Raw genomic sequence first — 22,046 nt, 5'->3', positions numbered from 1 at the left:
GCTTTATGTGCAACATATTTAATATATTATTTGCTATTATTTAACTTCAGTTTTATACATGACGTTAAGAGTCATTGTACTAATCTGGATATTAGGAGAGAATTGTGCCATTTGGATTGAATAATGGACCACCTAATGATACCCCACCATGTAATGTGGTCCCCTAGGGCAGTTCAGAACAACTGCTTCAGTAACATCTGGGAGTTTGCTAAAAATACAAATTCACAGGCTGCACTCAGACCTCCTCCGCCAGGTTTTATGGAGGTAGTTTCTAGGAATCTTTTCATAAACTCTGCATTTGATTATCATCATGCCTACTGAAGTTTGAAAACATTGAAATATGAAGACAAATGTCCACATTTCTGTACTTGGTAGTATATTTAATTGTTGTGACAGTGACAATATAAAGAAAAGAATGACTATCCAATAAGTAATTTTTCAATTCTGCCCAGTCTTTACACATGAACGCAGTCTCTATATTGCAATCTGAAAATGTGCTTCTGCTATAGGCTGGAAAGTGTTATATCAGGAGCAGCATAAACAAAATTACTGATTTGATCTAAATTTCAAGGAAATCTTTTGTTTCCTGCCTTGTTCATTTCTAAATAATATACAATACAGAGAACACTATTAAAAACTAGCTAAATTACATTATGCCTTGCTACTTTCCTTAAAATGAATGAAAATGCTGGCCAACATCTATATTCATTCTTATCAGCACTCCTAGTTTCTTCTTCAAGGCTTGTCTTTTTCCCGAAGTGGTTCAATGGAAGACAGGAGTTGCTGAAATGTGGGACGCTTTTCTGGAAGCTAAACAAAAACAACAAAAAAACCAGTGTTTTAGATGATGAAAGTTATGATCAAAGATAAAATATATAAAATATTTACACCTAAGTCCTAAAGCTAGCAACTTTTAAAATGTGGAAACACAATAGACATTTCAATTGAGGTCAGAAATAAGGCAAGGACGCTCACTGTAATAACCACTCTTAACGTTATGTTGAAGGTGTTAACCAATGCAAAACAATTAGAGCCCCGATAATTGGAAAAGAAAAAGTCTCTTTATTTGCAAGCATTTTAGTGTATACCTGGAAAACCTGAGAGTATCAATGTGAGAATCAACTTAAAGAATAAAGGAATTCACTAGGACAGCAGGATATAAAATTAACATACAAAATCAATAGCCTTCACATATACCTACAGTAACCACTTAGAAGTTATCATGGAAGAGAAAACCCCATTTATAAAAACAACACCACCAAAATAAAACACTAAAAAGTCTCCCCCTCTAAAATGAGGACGACTTTAAAACACTGATGAAAAATGCAAATGTAGACTTGACTATATAAAAAAGCATCCCTGGCCAGGCACAGTGGCTCATGCCTGTAATCCCAGCACTTTGGGATGCTGAGGTGGGCGGATCACTTGAGGCCAGGAGTTCGAGACCATCCTGACCAACATGGTGAAACCCTGTCTCTACTAAAAATACAAATATTAGCCAGCTGTGGTTGTGCACAACTGTAGACCAAGCTACTTGAGAGGCTGGGACATGAAAATCACTTAAGCCTGGAAGGTGGAGGTTGCAGTAAGCCTAGATCATACCACTGCACTCCAGCCTGAGTGATAGAGCAAGACTCTGTCTAAAAAAAAACCAACCAAACAAACAAACAAAAACAAAAATAAAAACTTCCTTTGTCCTAGACTAGGACAAGTCAGTATCATAAAGATGTCAAATTTTCCAACTTAAAATACAAACTAAATACAATCTCCTCAAAAGTATGAATGAGTTTGTTTCAAGCTAAACAAATTGATTCTTTATAGAATTAAAAAATATGTAAAAATGGCGAAGAAATTATAAAGTAAGGTGAGCAATGAGGGCTGCTAGCCTACCTAGTATTCAGACATATTATAAAGTCTCTACAGAATCAGAGCAGCGTGGTGCTAGCACATGAACAAAGAGACCAGAGAACGGAAGAGGAAGTCTCCAAATAGATTCAAGTACATATGGAAATTTAGTATAATATTAGGGTGGCATTTCACCACCATTAAGGTGGTATCTCATTCCTGGTGATAAGATGGTCTTTTAATAAATAGGGCTGACAACAACAGAATAGTCACATAAGATTACATATTTGGAGCCATATTTGATACCATATACCATAACAAACACAAACTATATCGGAAACATAAATGGAAAATAATGCAATCATAAAAGTACTAGAGGAAAATCCGGGTAAAAGTCATTATAATTTGGGCATGAGAAAGCCTATCTATGACAATTTCCAGAAGCAATAAAAACAAATATTGATATATTCAGCTATATTAAGAAAAACTTCTGCATGGTCAAAAAAACCAAAACAAAACAAAACAAAAAACAAAACCCACCCACCCTCAATCAAATAAAGCTGATAACTTAAAGTATTACTCTCCCTAATTTGTAAAGAGATCTTTAAAACCTGATAGAAAAAAGAAAAAAGACATGGTCTACTAGAAAGTTCCTATTAATCACAACACTTACATCTTCCTCTCAGGACAGTCTTCAGATAACCACAGGGGAAAGAACATTATTCAAAAGTGTGGTAGAAACCTCAGTTAACAGGCAGAAGATGAAACCTTAAGAGCATAGAATACATCTACAAATTGGGGAAGAGGGTGACCCTGGCTGGCTCTTTATAAAGGACCACAGTTTCTCCCTATGGACCAATACTCTACAAAATCAACTGTGCCTTAATTATTATTTATTTTAAATTACATTTTTATAGAGCTAGGTAGTACCTGATGCAGAAAAGCAATCACATAAGGAAGCATTTATTTGAAGTTTAACATGAAATCATACAAATAAAATGTGTATAAACAAATCCACATTGAGTCATAACACAGATAGCAAAGGACAAAGTAAAAACAAAACTAATTGGCAGCTATATACAGTTGGACACAACTGTGTCTTGTACACTAGAAAGTCTTTTACAAAGTAATCATCTTAGATCAACAGAAGACCAATCTTCAATGTCGTCCTGCAAGATGGCTTACTTTAACATCTCATCCTATTTTCTCCAATGTTCTCCTTTAGTATGGCTGGTAATTGTTTTGGTGATTGCCACCCCCTCGAGATGCCTTGCCATAAGTGCTCTGTTGGCCACTGTAGTCTGCATATCCCTGTCCATATCCATGGTTCCCATAGTCAACATTTGGGGAAGAAAAAGGTGGGGAAATCTTATATACTGTTCCAAATGCCATAGGGTGGGAAATTACAGAGTGCTCATATTCCAGGCGATAATTTAAGGCTAAGCAAAAAATATTGTTATGTGATGCAATCAGCAACTCTTCCAAAGTGGGACTCTAGGCTCCAGTACAAGAGATTAGAAACTATTTAAGTTGTGTGTGACAATTTATTCTTAGCACCAAGCATACTGCCTGGTGCATAGGTGCTTTGTAAATACATATATACACACACACACAATATTAATAACAGACAAACAGAACTGTGTACCGGGCACTGTCCTAAGGACTTTACAAAGTTAATTCATTCAATCCACACAAAAATCCTATGAGGTAAGTATTACATTACAGGTAAGTATTACAGTACAGTGAAGCACAGAGATAATAGGAGGTTTGTACAAGGTCATATAACTAGTAAGTGATCAAGACAGGATTCAACCCAGGTATTCTGATGCCAGAACCCATAGGCTTAACCATTACACCAATTTGCCTTTTACTAGTGAATGAATGAATGCAGCATTAGGCCCTTTGTCATTGAGGAAGTACCATATAATGATTATGAACATGGGCTCTTAGATTAATGTTCTCAAAAGCCTCCTTTTATCATGTTACTGCTCAAAAGTCTTCAGTGGCTCCTCAATGCCTATAACAACCAAAACTCGCACTCGTCTCCTTGTTATTCACCTTGAAGAACCTGAACCAGACCTACTCTTCCAAACTTATCTCCAGCCCTTCCAACGATAGCACCAACCTATCATGCCATGCTCGTTCCTGCCGCCACACCTTTGCTTGTGCTGTTCTCACCTGGACACCCTTTTACAATGTCTCCACTCACATACTTAGGACATTTCGTAGAGATTTCCTGCTTCAGCTCAGGTACCAATGCATTCAAGAAGCTGCTTTATCTCAGGAAGCTGGTTTCTCTTTCCTCTGAGCTCTTCTTGTGTTAGATTGGTGCAAAAGTAATCACGTTTTTTGCCATTGAAAGTTATGGCAAAATCCTTGTCTTTCTAATTCTGGCACATAATTATAAACTGCTAGGTGTTTTCGGTCCCATTGTTTTGTGTGTGTGTGTGTGTGTGTGTGTGTGTGTGTGTGTGTGTGTGTGTGTATAAAGACTTTGAGTTCAGTAAGGGCGCATATGGAGCCTCATACTTCCTTAACAATCTCCATTAGTTCTATGAAGTTAGTGGATACTTTGCAAATTAATCCCCTGAAACTTCAGCTCCATGTCATCCCCATAAGATACCCTTATCTTCTACCTGAATGGAATGCTTTTATTCAGTGTTTGGGAGGCAGGGGAGACAAGACGGGATAGTGTCCATTATGTGTGCTCTACGTGTGGTTAGATGTTTTCTGCTACTCATGTTCTACTTGAGGAGCTCCACAGTGTTGCAGTTAAGAACAGGGACCCTGGCACTAGCCAGCCTACCTCTTACTAGCTATGTGACCTTGGGCAAGTCACTTAACCTTTCTGAGTCTTTGTTTACTCTTCTGTTAGTTTTAGCAATGATAATACTTACCTCAGTGTGTTTCCTGATGCATAAGTAAGTTAATATTTATAGTGTTCTTAGAACACTGCTGGATATAAGTTGTTCAGTACATTGTTTGGCACCTGCATGTTTTAGATTACAAACATTTTAGGGCAGGGGCTGAGAGCCATTTTCTCCTGCTCTGTGCCAGGTGCTTTCCCTCAAAAAAGCTTCGTCCCAGTGGTGATGCAGTAATCACCCTGGATGTGCCTGAGACCCCTTCCAGCCCACCCAGAGGATACACTTGCCTCGTGCCAGCAGCTGTACATGATCTGGTAGATGGTGTCCGATGCCAGGTGGGGCCGGTAGAGCCTGTGGCCCTGGGAGACCTTCAGAACCACCTGGGAGTTGTCATATAAGTCATAGGGCTGCTTCCCCAGGCTGAACACCTCCCACATCAGGATCCCTGCACCGCACCAAGAGGTGGCCCAGATAAAAAGGAAGAGAGCTGTCATCAGAAGGTACAGGGTTTGTGGAGTGAGTTTCACACAACAGGTCAGGAAGGCTATGGGTCAGAGCGAGGGATCCCTGGGAAATGAGTCCCAGCGAAATGAGCAGAGCTTGGAAGGTGAGCCCGTGCCATCGCTTCTGGAGCCTGGGGTTTCTTCCCCATGTTCCCTGATACCTGTACATCTGTGCTTGCTGGAAAATGAGTGAATGGCAAGGACAGCCACAGAGGAACCGCTTGGGGCCAAGACATAATTCTTGAGCTACTCCTGGGAAGTGGCTGAGATTTCACTCAGCCTCACACAGCCTCACTGCAACTACCTGTGTAGTGAGCCCCTGCCCCAACCCTTATGAATGAGTGGTTGATGTCCTCACCCTTCTGTCTCTCTGCTTTGGCAGCTGCATGCAACAATTTCATTGCACAATCAGATTACCTTTCAGTGGAAATTTCAAGAGAAAGTCATTGACAACATTCTCCTTTCTATTGCTGCAGTGGCTCCTAATCTTACATGGGTCGGGGCCCTTTTGGGAATCCGATGAAAGCCACTGGCCGCCTTTTGGAAAAGTGAATACACAGCATTTTTTGTGTTCAGTTTCAGAATGTTCACAGTCCCCCAAAACTCATCCAGGAAACTGCAGTCCCCAGGTTAAGAAATCTCGGTTCTGGTCATGGTGGTCAGTAGGGTGGCATTTGGGGTCAGTTAGACATGGCCTTTGAAGTTGACTTCTGTCACTTACAGGCAGGATAAGTTTCTCAACCCCTCTCAGCCTCAGGTTCTCTGTCTATAAAGTGGGGTATTTGCACCTCATGGACTTGCTGTGAGGATGAAATAGGATAAAACACGTAGAGCATTTAAAAGAGCACTGAGATATTTCAAGTGCTCTCTAAATGGTGGCAATTGTGCTGTGCTGGCCAAGGTCAGAAAATTTCAACAATTAGCTACTTTCAAATATTTATAATAAAGCAACCTTACAAATTTTATGGCTGCTTTTTTCTTTTAAAACACACAATCTAAAACAACCATCCAAAAGAATGCAGTTTCCTTATAACTTTCTCTTTGAAAGGCTACACGCTTATTTCAAACTATCTGTGGGGTTCTTTTTTGGGAATTGCTATCAGAGGCCTTGATTCATTTTGGGTATCCTCACTGGGATATATGGTTTAAGAATGAATTTAGTGTTTATAAACAGCTGGAAAATATCTGGGGCCAACTTCTATGGCATACAGTAAATAATCAAGATGGGTAATACTATTTTTTGGTCAAAACCAAGCTGTAATTATTAAATAAGGGCACTGATTTTTTGGCATCATTTATAATTGATGCATGATTATCAAAACTATTTTTTTTTTTTAAGACAGTCTCTTGCTGTGTCGCCAAGGCTGGAGTGCAGTGGCACAATCTCAGCTCATTGTAACCTCTGCCTCCCAGGTTTAAGTGATTCTCGTGACTCAGCCTCTCAAGTAGCTGGGGTTACAGGCATGCACCACCATGCCCGACTAATTTTTGTGTTTTTGGTAGAGACAAGTTTTTGCCTTGTTGGCTGGGCTGGTCTTGAACTCCTGGCCTCAAGTGATCCGCCCGCCTCAGCTTCTTGAAGTGTTGGGATTACAGGCGTGAGCCACTGCACTCAGCCTCAAAACTAATTTTGACAACAAGGTACAAAAGTTAATCAGCACAACATGGCATCAAGTATTCACCAAAATGCTATCTTTGTGATTTTTTTTCTTTTTCTATGTGTATTTGATTATCTTTTTTCTTTTTCTTTTTTTTTTTTTAACAACGAACAATGCCACTTTTACAAAGGGAATAGTTTTAAAAATTGTGTCATATAGAGAAATAAATGACTAAATTTCCCCCTTTTCAAAGGCAATCTTGTAGGTGACAAGCAGTAAATCAAATTACACTTATGAACTAAGGCATGAAATAAGTCTCAGTCACATTTGGATTACTTCTCCTGGGTCCATCCGACAGTGATTGAAAATAGCCTTGATATTCTCACAACATGGAAAAAATATCAGAAAATGTAGTCACAATTTAAGAATTGTTTCCCTTTTCTAATGACCTTTACTAAATTTTAATATATATATTTTAGTAAAGTAAGAGTCAGCAAACTTACCCTATAAAGGGCCACATAGCATTTTAGACCTTTTGGGACATGAAGTATCTGTGGCAAGTACTCTACTCTGCTGTTGTAGCATAAAATGAGCCATAAACAATACATAAATGAATGGGCATGACTGTGTTCCAGTAAAACTTTATTTACAAAAACCAACTGACCTGGTCCTGGGCTGTGGTTTGCCAATCCCAATCTAAAATATAAATTTTAACAGAGAGGAGACTGCTTGAAACTAGGCACGAATCAAGGAAAGTACCAAGTCATGTGTGGTATTTACACTAAGAATTGGTCAGTGCAAAAGGGAATGGCTATCACATTATTTTCATGCAGAAAATAGATGTCTTTTCAACTTTTTGGGCTTAGCAACAACTCAGATTTAGCTTTCAATGACTCCTTTTAAAAAACTATTTGAAATCTTCACTGGAAAAACTTTCATCCCCTTTGATGTTTCTAAAGACAGGGTCTTAACTGTGTTGCCCCGGCTGGACTTGAACTTCTGGGCTCAAACAATCCTTCCACCTCAACCTCTGAGTAGATTTATCCCCTTTGATTTTATGAAAAAGTGCTAGCAGGATGTAAATTACAAAATGTGTAGAAGACATCCTAATACCAAACCCAAGAAAATAAATCACCTTCTTCAACCGCTTGCTTGTCTCAGGGTATATGTGTAACTTTTTAAGTGTTCAAGGGCCCTTTTAAAATGAACGTTGCTACTCTTGTGGTTTCCTGTTGTGGAAGTCAGTTTACGAAACAGGACCAGGTCGTATGTGGCCATATCCTTACCAAATGCCCATACGTCTGACTTGCTGCTGTATTTGAAGTAATGAAACACCTCTGGAGCTGACCACTTGACTGGAAACTTTGTTCCAACTGAACTGACATACTGGTCATCAAGAACATACCTGCGAGGGAAAACACATCAACACAGACCTTAAGCCGTGGTGGTACAGGCTGATGAAGGACACAGAAGCCACCCAGAGTCTCAGTCGATTGCCTCAGTTTTCTGGAACTTTTGCTTCCTTTCAATGTGTGGGCTTAGCTGGAGGCTGCTTATGGTTTGTCAGCATTTAAAAAATAATATCTAACTGAATATAGCAAAACCTCAATGTAAAATGTTTGGTAAATATAGAAAAACACAGGAGAGGGTGTGGAGAAATAGGAACACTTTTACACTGTTGGTGGGGTTGTAAACTAGTTCAACCATTATGGAAAACAGTATGGCGATTCCTCAAGGATCTAGAACTAGAAGTACCCTATGACCCAGCCATGCCATTACTGGGGATATACCCAAAGGATTATAAATCATGCTGCTATAAAGACACATGCACACGTATGTTCATTGCAGCACTATTCACAATAGCAAAGACTTGGAATCAACCCAAATGTCCATCAGTGACAGACTGGATTAAGAAAATGTGGCACATATACACCATGGAATACTATGCAGTCATAAAAAAGGATGAGTTCGTGTCCTTTGTAGGGACATGGATGCAGCTGGAAACCATCATTCTCAGCAAACTATCACAAGAACAGAAAACTAAACACCGCATGTTCTCACTCATAGGTGGGAACTGAACAATGAGATCACTTGGACTCGGGAAGGGGAACATCCCACACTGGGGCCTATTATGGGGAGGGGGCAGGGGGGAAGGATTGCATTGGGAGTTATACCTGATATAAATGACGAGTTGATGGGTGCTGACGAGTTGATGGGTGCAGCACACCAACATGGCACAAGTATACAAGTATACATATGTAACAAACCTGCACGTTATGCACATGTACCCTAGAACTTAAAGTATAATAATAAAAAATAAAAAAAATTAAAAAAATGGAAAAACACAAAAAAGCAAAAATAAAATTACTCAGAAACCCACCCTAAAGATAACCTGTAATTCTATCACTCCAAATACATTTTCGTTTGTACTTTCTGATCTTATTTCCCACATATATAAGTTGAATAAAATAGGGTTTCTGTTATATTGAGATTTGCTTTTATTTTTCCTTTAATGGTATATCATGAGCATTTCCCCATATGGTTACATTTCTACCGCAGCATCATGTTTAATGGCTGAATACTGTTCCCTCTTATTATTTCTTCTTATGGAAGGAATTAAACATAATTTGTTTAACCAGGTAAATGGCTTCTCATCTTCTGCTGTTATGAATAATGATGAACAAAAATATCCTATGGAGATATCAAAACCAAAATACATGTTAGGATGTTCACTAAACTCTTTGTTTGTAATAATGATAAAATGAAAGCAACCCTAATGTTCCCAATGTTGAGGAGTAATTAAATATATTATGGCACACTAATACAATCAAATAGCATGTAGCCATTAAAAAATGAGATAACTCTTTACCAAAATAAAAAGGTGCTCATGGTATATGGTTATGCGCAAAAGCAAGTGTGTATAATGTGATTTCACTTTTTTGTGTGTGGGAACAAATAGTAAATGTGCATATTTGTGTATATGATTGGATACACTTAAGAATGAGGTCTGAAAGGATACCCACCAAACATCTGAGCAGTGGTTACTCCTAGCACTGAAAATGAGGGACGGATTCTGTCAGAGTAGGTAGCTAGGCAGACATGAGCAGGGCAGGAGAGGTCCCCCACCCCCAACCCAGGAATGTTAGGTGACCGTCAGGTAATAGGCAGTTGTTAACCGTCTCTCTAAAATAATAATTGGTCACAGCTGGTGCCAGGGAAAGGCAGTCTCCCAAGAGATAGAAAATACTTGAAGCTGATGATCAACAGCTTCCTGATATGATTTCAGGAGTTGGGCAACTGGGGTCAAACATGCGCACTAAGAGGCAAAATGATGGAGTTTAACTGGTGTATGACATTCCTCTAGGAATACCCAACTGGTAAAAGAAAAATGCCTCAAATGAGCATGAGCACAACCTAACTAAACATGCTGTGTGTGCGGCCCTTCCCAAGTGCTGGCAGGCTACTGCTCATGCAGACAGCTCACCCCAAGGGAAGAATCAGGGGAGAAAAGATGCAAATCTTGGAATTGTGCCAAGGTATGAAACCCTAAGTCAAGAACCAAACAGGGCAGTTGGATCTCTCAAGTTGCCCTCTTGGCCCTCTTCCAAGTGTACTTTACTTCCTTTCCTTCCTGCTCTAAAACTTTTTAATAAACTCTCACTCCTGCTCAAAAACTTGCCTTAGTCTCTCTCTCTGCCTTTTGCCCCTCAGACGAATCCTTTCCTTTGAGGAGGCAAGAATTTGAGTTGCTGCAGACCTTTATAGATTCACTGCTGCTAACAATTCTACTTTTTACTTTATACACTATTGCTATTTTTCTTATCATAAGTACATATTATTTATGGTATTGATAAAAGAGAACATCATATATTTGCCCACAAAAACCACAACAAAAACAAACACATAATGACTCTTAATTAGAGAAAATAAAACAACAGGAGTTATGGCAATTGGAATTTTGGATATAATTTACACACCAGATGTTTTAGAGATCTCACTGTAATTTAAAACAGCTGACTGGGAAGATCATTCTTCTAAATATTAACAATAATATTAATAAACTACACTTTCATAGGATTACATACAGGACATTCCATACTTTTCTCCCCAGAACCCCTCAGTTCCCCAGACATTACCAGACACCCAGACACTGCCCTGGCACTCCTGGTTTGGGGATGCCTGTGGCTTAAACCTTCCTTCAAGCTAGTAGGAGCAAATGAAGTCACAGGCATCTAATTGATGTGGCCACAGAGCTTCATAAGCAACAGGGCTGGTACATGGCTTCCAGGATCTCTTACTCAGAGCAAGATCTCTTGTCTCCCTTTTCCAAAGCTACAGAGAACGTGACAGCACGTTCCCTGGATGCTGACATAACAGCCAATATTCCTGCTTTTAGAGTAAAGTTCCCTGGACCTGGGAGCTTCTCCCTGCTTTAAGAACCTGTCGGCAGATTATTTTTTTCTTGCCCTTGAGAAAGCTACATGTTTGGTGTGTCAGTGTAGGGGACTCAGTGTATGGTGGTTGGAGTGATGGTAACTAGTACACAGCTAAAAGGAAATCTTGCCAATATTTAGGGCTCCCAGAGGAATTACCGTATCTTCCATGGTATGTGCCACAGGGGTCAAAAAGCATCCCCTAACACTGAATTTTGGAGAAGACATTAAAAAAACAGATCCTCCTATGGCATTTTAGGGCCATGTTTGCTAAATATTAACCTGGCCTTGGTCAACTCTTCAGATCTCTTTTAAACTGCATTATTCACCTTCAGAATTACATGTTGAGTCAGCACAACTTTATAGTTGTATCTTGTCTCAGTGTCAGGGATATCTATTTACCCTCTAGACTCAACTGTGGTCATTTTGAGGGCAGGGACTATCCTATTCATATCAGTATCTCCTGCAGGACTGAGGTATTCAGTAGACACTCAATAAATGTTGAATAGAAAGGTCAATGTGTATGTCTTCATTTTCTATGTAAAACTATGAAAATTTGCTCTGAGGCTTAAATAATATTAGGGTTCAGGATAAAGGTAAAAGAAGACTTTTAAAAAACTATCGTAATCAAAATAATTGTTCCAAATCATCAAGTGGTGGTAGAATGCCCATCAAGAGAATCTCAGAGTCTAGTTTTATGCCTTACTTTGTGATGCAGAAAATCTAATGATGTGACAACAAAAATTTTCCTAGTGTGAATGCTCTACCCATTTGAACATCAGGTTTTTTTTTTTAAAATAACAAACAAAAAGAGCTAGCAGATACTTGATTGAGTTAAAAAATTACAAATATTTATCCATTCATTTTTAATGGCTGAGTAGTACTCCAAAGTACTTGAGGGGCTGGATACCCCATTCTCCATAATGTGATTATTTCACATTGCATGCCTGTATCAAAACATCACATGCACCCCATAAATATATACACCTACTATGTATCCACAGAAATTAAACATAAAAAATTTAAAAGAAATTTTAAAAATCCAATAATGTGGCTGTAACATACTGTATTTAAATTTAGGATCTTTCATGGAATTTATTTAGAAGTTTAGAAAGTATCAGATTGTTGAAGGAACTAAAAGTGACTTCAGATAATTTCTGAAGAACAATCCCATCTTATAAGCGAAGGAATGAGGTGAAACATGTTTCACAGGTAGTTAGAGGCAGTATGGGAGGGACTTAGGTTTCTAAGCCCCCAGTTCAGAGCACCTTCTATATCCCCACAAGGCCTTCAATTATGATGGTGTTCAAATGTGAATGGAAATCCCCCTTTCGCTGGTTGCCCTTTTGGAATTGGCTTACCTTGTCATTCCAAAGTCAGATACTTTCACACAGAGATGGCTGTCCACCAAGCAGTTACGGGCAGCCTTTAAAGGAAAAACAAAATCACCAAGTAGTGAACGTGACCAAGAATCTCCTGACATTTTCCTCCTCTTCAGTAGAATTCTCAGCAAAATCTAAGATTACCTAGCACAACCCCCAAATGCTCTAAAGTTGTCTTTTCTTTCCTTTGCAATTTTCAATTTTTCAAAATAAAAATGTTCTCCCATGAGTACTTTCAACCAAGCATCCATCCTTGTCAAACGACATGAAAAGGTATTACACTTTAAACACAGAACCTTAGCTTATCAAGGAAAGATTAGAAATTTCTAGAATCTGCCTTTCCACCACCAGATGCCATGCGTGCATTCACAGATGCTTTGAAGGCATAAATGCTGCACCTGTGACTTAAGGAACATACTGGTCTAGTGTGAATGCAGGTCTACTGTTGAGTGCAAGAACATCTCTAAAGATAAATCCCAGTGAATACCAAATACAGCACTCCCCACTCCCATTCTGATCCAAAGACACACAAATTCTGTTTCCTTGTTTTTTTTTTTTTTTTCATTTTCAGTTATTGTATCAAATGCCTGCTTTAGCACTAAGCCCTTTCTGAAATAAAGGTCAACTTTGGTTTAATGGTTTTGAGAAACACTAACAGCTTTTGTTATTCTCACTGTTCTTTCCATACTTCAAATATTTTTATATTGATTTTTGTAAAAATGTCATTTGCTTAAACAAGTCACAAGTGAGCAAAGCAAAAGGGATGGTGCCCTTCTTGCCTTCCCCACCAGTGACACCATCTCCAGAAGTGGGAGCCATGGACTGCTTTCCTTTCCTTGAAATTCCAATGGCTTTGCTTACCAAGTCCCGGTGTATGAATTGGTGACTCTCCAAGAAGGCCATGCCTTCACAGACATCGTAGCACATTTCTAAGAGCTGGGAAGGTTCAAGTCCTTTTCCATGACTCCTCAGGTAATTCAGCAAGCAGCCATTGCTTATATATTCAGTCACTATGTATATGGGGTATTCCTTTGAACACACTCCATAGAATTTAACCAGCTTGGGATGGCTGAGTTTTCTGGAAATAACAGATTTTCAAAGTTCAATGCTCCACACTCCATTTTCTACATGTACTGAAAAAGAGCTGCTCTCAGATTTCTGTTTGTTTTAATTTCCCCCCTTTCACTTGAACAGAGAAAGAGAGGGAAAAGTTTAGGATCTTATATTGCAAGCACAATTATCTTTGGAGGCAAAAAAAAAAAAAAATTCTGCCTCATATCAGACATTGGTGACTTCAGTAGCAATTTAGCAGTTTGTGAATGCTGTATTCAACTTTCCTACAAAGAATCAGGGTAGCAATGGTCTGTTGCACTGGAAACCCTGTTTAGTCTCATGGCATCTTGGGAACGTCCATGACTTATTTAGAGGAAGTCACACCCTAAGAACAATCATTTCCCTTTTATTAACTTTCACATCTAAACATTTCATTCTAAAAAAGTATATCAGAATACGAAGGATGTAGGTTAAATGAAGTCAGATGAGGTTTGATTTTTTAAAAATTATTTAACATTATTATTTTCATTATTTTTGATTAACAAATTTATAAAATACTAACCATACGATGTAGCACTTCTGGTAGGTCATGATGGTATGGACACTCAGCTTTTTTTTAATGAGATAATTTTCATGTTATTATGGCAGATGGTTTTACCGTACCTCTTCCCAGCACCCTTTTTAAAATGAGAAAGTTAAGTAGAAGAAAACGGAGCGTAATGTGGCTATGGGCTATTTATTTAGTAATCAGATGTTCCCGATGGAAGTGTTTAATCTTGCAATTGAAGAGTTCTTTAGTGTTTCTTATTAATTTAAGTAATATCAACCTTAAATTTTGTACTAGCCTAGAGCTTAAAAGAAATCAAGCAAACCTTCTTGTAAAGTGTGATTCTCCTACCCTAATTCCCTTTCTCATGATGTCTTTTCTCACCTATCTTGATGTTTTTTTCCATTTGTGAGATGCACAGGTTAAGCTAAATTTCTAACAGAGTCTCTAGCAGTGTGCTGTCATATCACCTTCACTTCTCCAAACAGGCTCCCGAACTGCTGCTTTACTCTTTTTACTGTCTTCACGGTTAAGCATAAAGCTTTTGAAAGTACTTAGTAACTCCAATTACTCTTTATTCTCTGTTCTACATTATATTTCAGTGAATTTGGACACATTTTTGGATTGGCATGTACTTCACTCTTAGATTCTGAGCTGACTCTGAGTGATCCGTTGTATAAACAAACAGTGCATTCGTGTAGTTGTTAATGAGTTTGGAAGTATTAGCCTTGTTGGGGAGATTAGTCTTTTGTCTATAATATGAATTACAAATAATTTTGCCCAGTTTGTCATTTGTCTTTTAGTTTGCATAAGGTTTTTATTTTGTTTTCTTGCCACGTAGAAGTTGATTTTTAAATTTTATTTTTTTTTATTGTACTTTAAGTTCTGGGATACATGTGCAGAGCATGCAGGTTTGTTACATAGGTATACATGTGCCATGGTGGTTTGCTGCACCCATCAGCCCGTCATCTTCATTAGGTATTTCTCCTAATGTTATCTTTCCCCTAGGCCCCCACCCCCCAACAGGCCCCAGTGTGTGATGTCCGCCTCCCTGTGTCCATGTGTTCTCATTGTTCAACTCCCACTTATGAGTGAGAACATGCGATGTTTGGTTTTCTGTTCCTGTGTTAGTTTGCTGAGAATGGTGGTTTCCAGGTTCATCCATGTCCCTGCAAAGGACATGAACTCATTCTTTTTAGGGCTGCATAGTATTCCATGGTGTATATGTGCCACATTTTCTTTATTCAGTCTAACATTGATGGACATTTGGGTTGGTTCCAAGTCTTTGCTATTGTGAATAGTACTGCAGTACACACACGTGTGCATGTGTCTTTATAGTAGAATGATTTATAATCCTTTGAATATATACCCAGTAATGGGATTGCTGGGTCAAATGATATTTCTGGTTCTAGATCCTTGAGGAATCACCACACTGTCTTCCACAATGGTTAAACTAATTTACACTCCCACCAACAGTGTAAAAGCGTTCCTATTTCTTCACATCCTCTCCAGCATCTGTTGTTTCCTGACTTTTTAATGATTGCCATTCTAACTGGCGTGAAATGGTATCTCATTGTGGTTTTGATTTGCATTTCTCTAATGATAAGTGATGATGAACTTTTTTCATATGTTTGTTGGCCATATAAATGTCTTCTTTTGAGAAGGGACATTCAGTTTTTACAAGCTCATTAACTTGTTTGTATATGATTAATCTAATTTTAACAATTTACAGGATTCTTCTGTAATGTTCAAATGTGTAAAGAAGTTTAAATTTAACATGTGAAGTCTTAAATATTTTAATAAGAATTTATTAAATTTTAAGTTATTTTCTTCCTTCTTAGTTTAACTATACGGACAATGCTTATCAAGTCACTGAAGGTGATGAACTTGGGAGTATTCATCTTTTAGCAGTTTTGGAGACTTGCATGGTACTCAACACTGCTCCCTTCAAAGGGAAGGCTTGCGATGGCACAAAGCTCCATCACCCAATAAAGGAATATTCCTTGAACAAATTCAGTCACTGCCCAGGCAGCTCAAGGTGGGGCACCATATTAACTGAAACTCCTCACATGATAGGCTTCAGTTTGACCCCTACATTTGGGATTAGACTTTTTCCCATTGTGGCACAGTTTGACATTTTTCTTTATGATTAGGTGATGTTTTTAAATGACTTCTTGTGTGTTTTTTTATGGATACCAGTTTGGTAATGGTAAAAATATGTTTTAAAGTTATACCAAGACATAGAGGTTACACCATGAGCCTGTAACCATGAGAAAAATCTGGCAAAAAGTTCCTATCTGGCAGAAATCTGTCCTACAAAAGGAGAATATCAAGGGCCCCCTTCCCAGTTTCATGACAGTCCAATCGCTGAGGGCAGAACCAGTTACATAACTGCAGGCACCAATGCAAAATGAAAATGCAGGAATCCTTGTTTAAAAATCACGAAGTATTATTTCAAGATGGTAACAGCAGAGCATTAAACTAAGCACAGGGCCCTTCTAGGTACTGGGGCCCTTGCAACTGTGCAGATCTCATATGCCCATGAAGCCAGTTGGGGTGAAAGGCCTATATTCACATAGCATCTCTGCTTCCAAATAATTGTGCAATTATGGTAAAAGTGATTGTTCTGACTTTCCTGGTTCCTTTGGTCTTCATAAAAGAATGACTAAAGAAATGGACCCGAGAATGTCTGCCTCGCTTTGTATCTCTGCTTTTCCACTTTTACTAGCTTGCTGACTCTGGACAAGTTATTCAACAGTTCTGTGCTTCAGTTTCCTGTAAATCTAAGATAACAATGGTACAACCCTCATAGGTTTCTTATGGGAATTAAGTGAGTTGATATTTATAAAGTGCTTAGAGAAATGCCTGTAAACACTGTACAGTATAACTGTTTAAGTAAAAATTTTAAAAGTGCTCTCAATCTCTAGCAGGTTAGGAATTTTTTTATTTCAACTATTTTTGACCAGAGACCTACCATAACATCATTTTTCATACCATACTGATCGATTCTCTAAAAGTAGAGTGACCAACTGTCCTGGTTTGCCTGTGGCTGAGAGGTTTCCTAGGACACAGGACTTTCAGTGCTAAAACCTCCCAGACCTCGGCAAACCTGAATGGTGGTCACTCTGCAAAGTCTGATTTACTATGTTGACAAGAAGAGGGAGAATTATATATAACTGAAAGAGAGAGGGAGAGAGAGGGATAGAGAGAGAGAGAGAGAGAGAGAAGACACAGATGGAAAGAGAACACATATGTATTGCCAAGAATTGAAGGCTGTTGTGCTGGGAGCTGAGACACATTAGGAAGAGTATTAGACTGTATTGAAGGTAGCAAGATGGAAAAGGATATTGTTGGTAGAGCATTAGTTTTCAGTACTGCATTAGTTCTGGGTGGTAGCCCCACTCTGTTCTTCATCCCACCGTGCACCTCCCCACAGGGCAAGGAGGCCACAGGGCCAAGGAGGCATGCCTACTCAATTCCTATATATCCCTTTCTCAGCCACCCTTAGAGCACCAGGACTCTGAAATCACACATCCATGTAGTCCTGAGTCCTCTTTCAAGACCTGTGCTGACTCTTCCTTGAGGGGTCTGTCCGCTTAAGGGTAAAGCACGCTACCCCTAGCCAAGATTATTAGCCACTAGATAACTGTTTGTGGGAGACAGAGAGGGAGCTTGTGTGTACTGAATATTCTGTCTGCACATAACTACTGAGGCTCCTTATAGTGCAGGACAGAGTTGGGTGTAGGGGGAGAGGGGCAGGGGTGGAGTCTGGAAGACCATAGGCCAAAGGCTGGTTTCTTTGTAGAGTCTTGGAAATTCTAAATTTGAATATGGCCTTTCAGGTTGTTATGAAGGTATATTTGTCAAAGTAGGAGCATAAGACTGATTTGATTTAACAGTGTGTTAGTCCGATTTATAACTTCTAAATATTTACGTCTATGATACAGTATGTGGACTTTTGCTCTAGGCCTTGCAAAGTTAAGAGCAGGCCTATTAGTGCTAATGCCCTCCCATGATGAGGGCTAAAGAGCCATTCCTTGGGAAAAACTTACGTCATAGTCTGGGCCTCCTGAAAGAATTCATCTTCTGACATGGAGCCCTCCTTGATCATCTTAACAGCAACATCATACTGCCCCTTCCACTTGCCCAGCTGGACCACTCCAAACTGGCCACTTCCCAGCTCCTTCAACAAGGTAATCTCTTCTCTTTTCAGTTCCCAGATTCCTAACAAGGCAAGACAGACATTCTTTAGGATGAGCATAGAAAGCTCTGGGGCTAACAGCTTCCCAAGTGATTTCTTCTTCAATGGGAGTTTCACAGTGACAATATAAACAAGACTTTTTATTTTAAGTCGATAAATTAAAAAAAAAAAAAAAACCTTAGTGATGTGGTCTTGTGGCTACTTGACGATGGCACCAGGACAACACTATTCTGGAAGTAGCTACAGTTATTTGACAAGAAGGCTCAGAGCAAAAACAATTTGCCAATCAGAGGCATCTTGGAGAGGCTCAGCATCAAAATGTACTCGATGTCCTTAGGTTGGTAAAACATTGTTAGATTTTTTTAAATAAAAAAATTAAACTGTGATCGGGGTGGATGTGATCGTCCTAAAACATGAGGTTGGATACTAGCTCTGCTGAGTGGGCACAAAATCCAGGAAAAAGAAAGGACAGTGGGGTGCTGGAGGCTAATAATGGGGTCTAATAAGAGAAAACAAATTGATGATCTTTTTGGTGATGCTAGAAGCTTACAGATTTAGGTTGAGAGGACAGATTTTTTTTTTTTTTTAAAAGAAAATCCTTCCTGATACAATCTGAGCAGAGGCCTCCTTCCTGTCTTTCCTCCTTTTTTTTTTTTTTTGTCAGTAAATTAACCATATATTATTCAATCAAAAATGATGGAAAATGGAGTTTAAGAGTCCAGGAATGTTTCCATACCATTTCCCAGGGACACAGAGTCTGGGACCTTGTTGGCCTTTTTTGACACAGGGTGGCGGAGCCGTGTGATCATGCCTGCAATGGAATCAGCATCATATCACATCATTACATCATATCCCATCACATTATGTAACATTGGTTCACAACTAGTCTTTCTCCAAAGTGGCTGAAAAAGCAGAGTTCAGAATGTTGTAATGCAGAGAGAGAATCCATTCATGTTGTAGTTGTGCTTAACTTGACTAATTAGCTCAATGCAAAGCAAAAATTAGATGACTAAAACACTGTATGTGATTTTTTAAAATCCCATAGAAATTAATTGCATGATGGAATCTTTAAAAATTCTCTCCCTTCTTTTTTGCTATGTCTTTACCATCTTATGCTTAAATATGTATACACAAAGCACATACATTTGGCAAAAAATTCAAACAATACAGAAGGATAAAAAATAATAAGCCATCTGAATTTTTAAAAACTGAACCTATTACTAAGTTTCATTAAGTGGTCAAGTCATTTTAATTGTTTATATTTAGTTATGGTAAAACTGGGTTAAAATAATTATAAAATTTAATAGTTGCTTGAAAGAACCCATTACAAATATATGTATACATGTTTTTTGCTTTAAATGTGGAATGCTCTCCAAGTCAAGGGACCTATCACACATGTAGTTTTCCCCACCTTCCTTTTTCTATATATTTGTCTGGTTTTTATACGAGTGGTCTCCAAACTTTTAAAATCCTTCACTTTTACGTTTTTTTCTTGTTTCTCTGCTTGATAAAAATTCTTCACCTTTAATCAGCTAAATTAATTAATTAATTAAAATATAAAAATTAGTACATTTCTATAAAATATATATTTGGTGTGAATTATAAAAATACAATCACAAACAGAAAATGTAAGAGAATGAGATAAAAATCCAAATCTAAATAAACATCTTAATATTTTCTACTGATATCCTGTGAAGTTTCCTGTGCATCCTCTGCAGTGGAATCATTTCACTTAGAGATATCTGTTTGTCCAATACCTTTTCCAAAACGTACTTCTGAGGTACTACAGGTTAAAATAAACAATTGAGGAAATTGGAGCAAAGGAAACACAACAGTAGAAACCAAAATGAAAGCCAGAAGTGAGGCCAATTTACCTACATGCATGCAATCAAGTCATATAAAGTAGTACAAATTTAGTGCTGAGCTTATGGCTTATTTTTACTCACTTGGAAATTCACTCAGCCACTGCTCTTAAGTGGAAATTGGAAATTCACTCAGCCACTGCTCTTAAGTGGAAATTGGAAATTCACTCAGCCACTGCTCTTAAGTGGCACTATTCTAGAAAACAGAGGGTATTTCTAGATGTATTTTCATCAGTTGATTAGGCAAAAATTTAGAAGATTAATAACACCCAGTGTTGGTGAGGATGAGAGAAAATGTTGTTAGTAGGATTGTACATTTCTGAAAAGCAGTTGGCAATCTGTACATTTTAAGTATTCTTAGCCTTTGTCTCAGAAATTCCATTTCTAGGGATTTGGCTATAGAAACCACTCATATAGATGGACAGAGCTATGCATGCAGAATTGTGCACTGAAACTTCCATTATAATGTGAAAATATTGGACATGATCCAACTGCTAATCAACAGAGGGCTAGGTGAATAAATTATGGGGTAACTATGATAGAATTCTACGCAGCTGTTAAATAGACCAAAGTAAACTCTTTGTATTCGCATGGATAAACCTCTAAGACATGTGGAGTAAAGAATGCAAGCTGAGCAATATGTGTAGAATGATCTCATCTCTCTAAAAATGTAATGTATATACATAATATATAATTTCTATTTATATATGTAATGATTAGTAAGGGCTAGTGTCAGCATGCAGAAAACCCTGTCATAATAGACAATTGGTTCATGATCCAATGATATATATGTATATTTCTATAATATTTTAAATTTATAATCCTCTTGCTTCTATACACAGAAAAATCCTACAAATATTTTTATAAAGAGAATTTCTCTTTCTAAGTCACCTAGTTTACTCAATTTCATTTTTTCTGGCATTAAGGAGACAATCACGTTATATTCCTAGGAATGTAAGTTAAAAATTATGATAGGCAAAAGACTTGAGAGGATTTTTTCCTACTTTCACGGTTCCTTATATAATTAAGAATATTAGGAGGGTCAGTATTATCCAAGAAAATTAATATTTAAGAACAAGGGCCCATAAAAGGAAAAACTAAAATAAGTTACCTGCTGAATTGTGTTGGTGATAATGAATAAGCTTTGGAATGGAATCAAAACAGTAGTTTTCTGCCAGGTATAACTTGTTCTCAGCATTTGTATGCACATGGTAATGTTTGACAGTTCCTTTTTTATCACTAATAACAGAGAGAATGTTAGAACGTTTTAAATAAACAATTAAAACTTGATTAAGCAGGGTTAAATAATTATTTTAGATGCATTTGCAAATTTTGGAGAGAGAAGTCAGGGAGGGTTTCTCAGTCTTGGCATCTGGTGTTTTTCTCAGTCTTGACACCTGGTGTAACTATAAAAGTAATTATGGAAGAGAGTTCTTCTCTGAACCCAATGTATCTTTTGGTGCACATATAGAATTCATGTACAGTAAAATTCCAACTTTCCAGGCTTCTCCTCCCTTAGTAAGTGTATAAAACCGGAACCTTTCTTTGATGATCAAGAGGCTTACAGTTCTTCAGGATCATTATTCTGAGCATAAATTATCTTATAGGATAATAACAGAGGTGGAAATGAGGGAGGTAAAGGTGATTAGGCTGTTGGGTATCCTTACCCCAAAACATGGAAGGAGGCTCTTTTGGGGCATGCAGAATGAAGTAGGTGGGGATGTCCTTTAATTCCTCATGTGAACTTGTACCCTC

General features: G+C 38.1%; 1 protein-coding gene across 5 annotated transcripts in view; it reads right to left on the bottom strand.

Annotated features, from left to right (window-relative positions):
* Positions 1 to 356: 356 nt before the first annotated feature.
* The window catches only part of BMX (BMX non-receptor tyrosine kinase), a 55,817-nt gene continuing 34,127 nt past the window's right edge, over positions 357 to 22,046 (bottom strand). For 3 of the 5 annotated variants that reach the window (XM_005593031.5, XM_065538678.2, XM_005593035.5), the window contains exons 12-19: positions 21,403 to 21,530; positions 19,166 to 19,240; positions 18,281 to 18,452; positions 13,490 to 13,706; positions 12,608 to 12,672; positions 8,100 to 8,218; positions 5,000 to 5,157; positions 357 to 810 (exon numbers count right to left, since the gene is read on the bottom strand). In XM_005593031.5, the coding sequence (XP_005593088.3) occupies positions 736 to 810; positions 5,000 to 5,157; positions 8,100 to 8,218; positions 12,608 to 12,672; positions 13,490 to 13,706; positions 18,281 to 18,452; positions 19,166 to 19,240; positions 21,403 to 21,530 (1,009 nt within the window). In that variant the 3' untranslated portion in view covers positions 357 to 735. Of the gene's footprint in view, positions 811 to 4,999; positions 5,158 to 8,099; positions 9,505 to 12,607; positions 12,673 to 13,489; positions 13,707 to 18,280; positions 18,453 to 19,165; positions 19,241 to 21,402; positions 21,531 to 22,046 lie in introns of those variants that run through there. The other 2 variants (XM_065538679.2, XM_065538680.2) reach the window with 2 other exon arrangements.

This window comes from Macaca fascicularis, chromosome X (genome assembly GCF_037993035.2).
Source record: "Macaca fascicularis isolate 582-1 chromosome X, T2T-MFA8v1.1".
Lineage (NCBI taxonomy): Eukaryota > Metazoa > Chordata > Mammalia > Primates > Cercopithecidae > Macaca > Macaca fascicularis.
The sequence above is the reverse complement of the archived record's forward strand: the minus strand, read 5'-3'. Positions and strand labels throughout refer to the sequence as shown.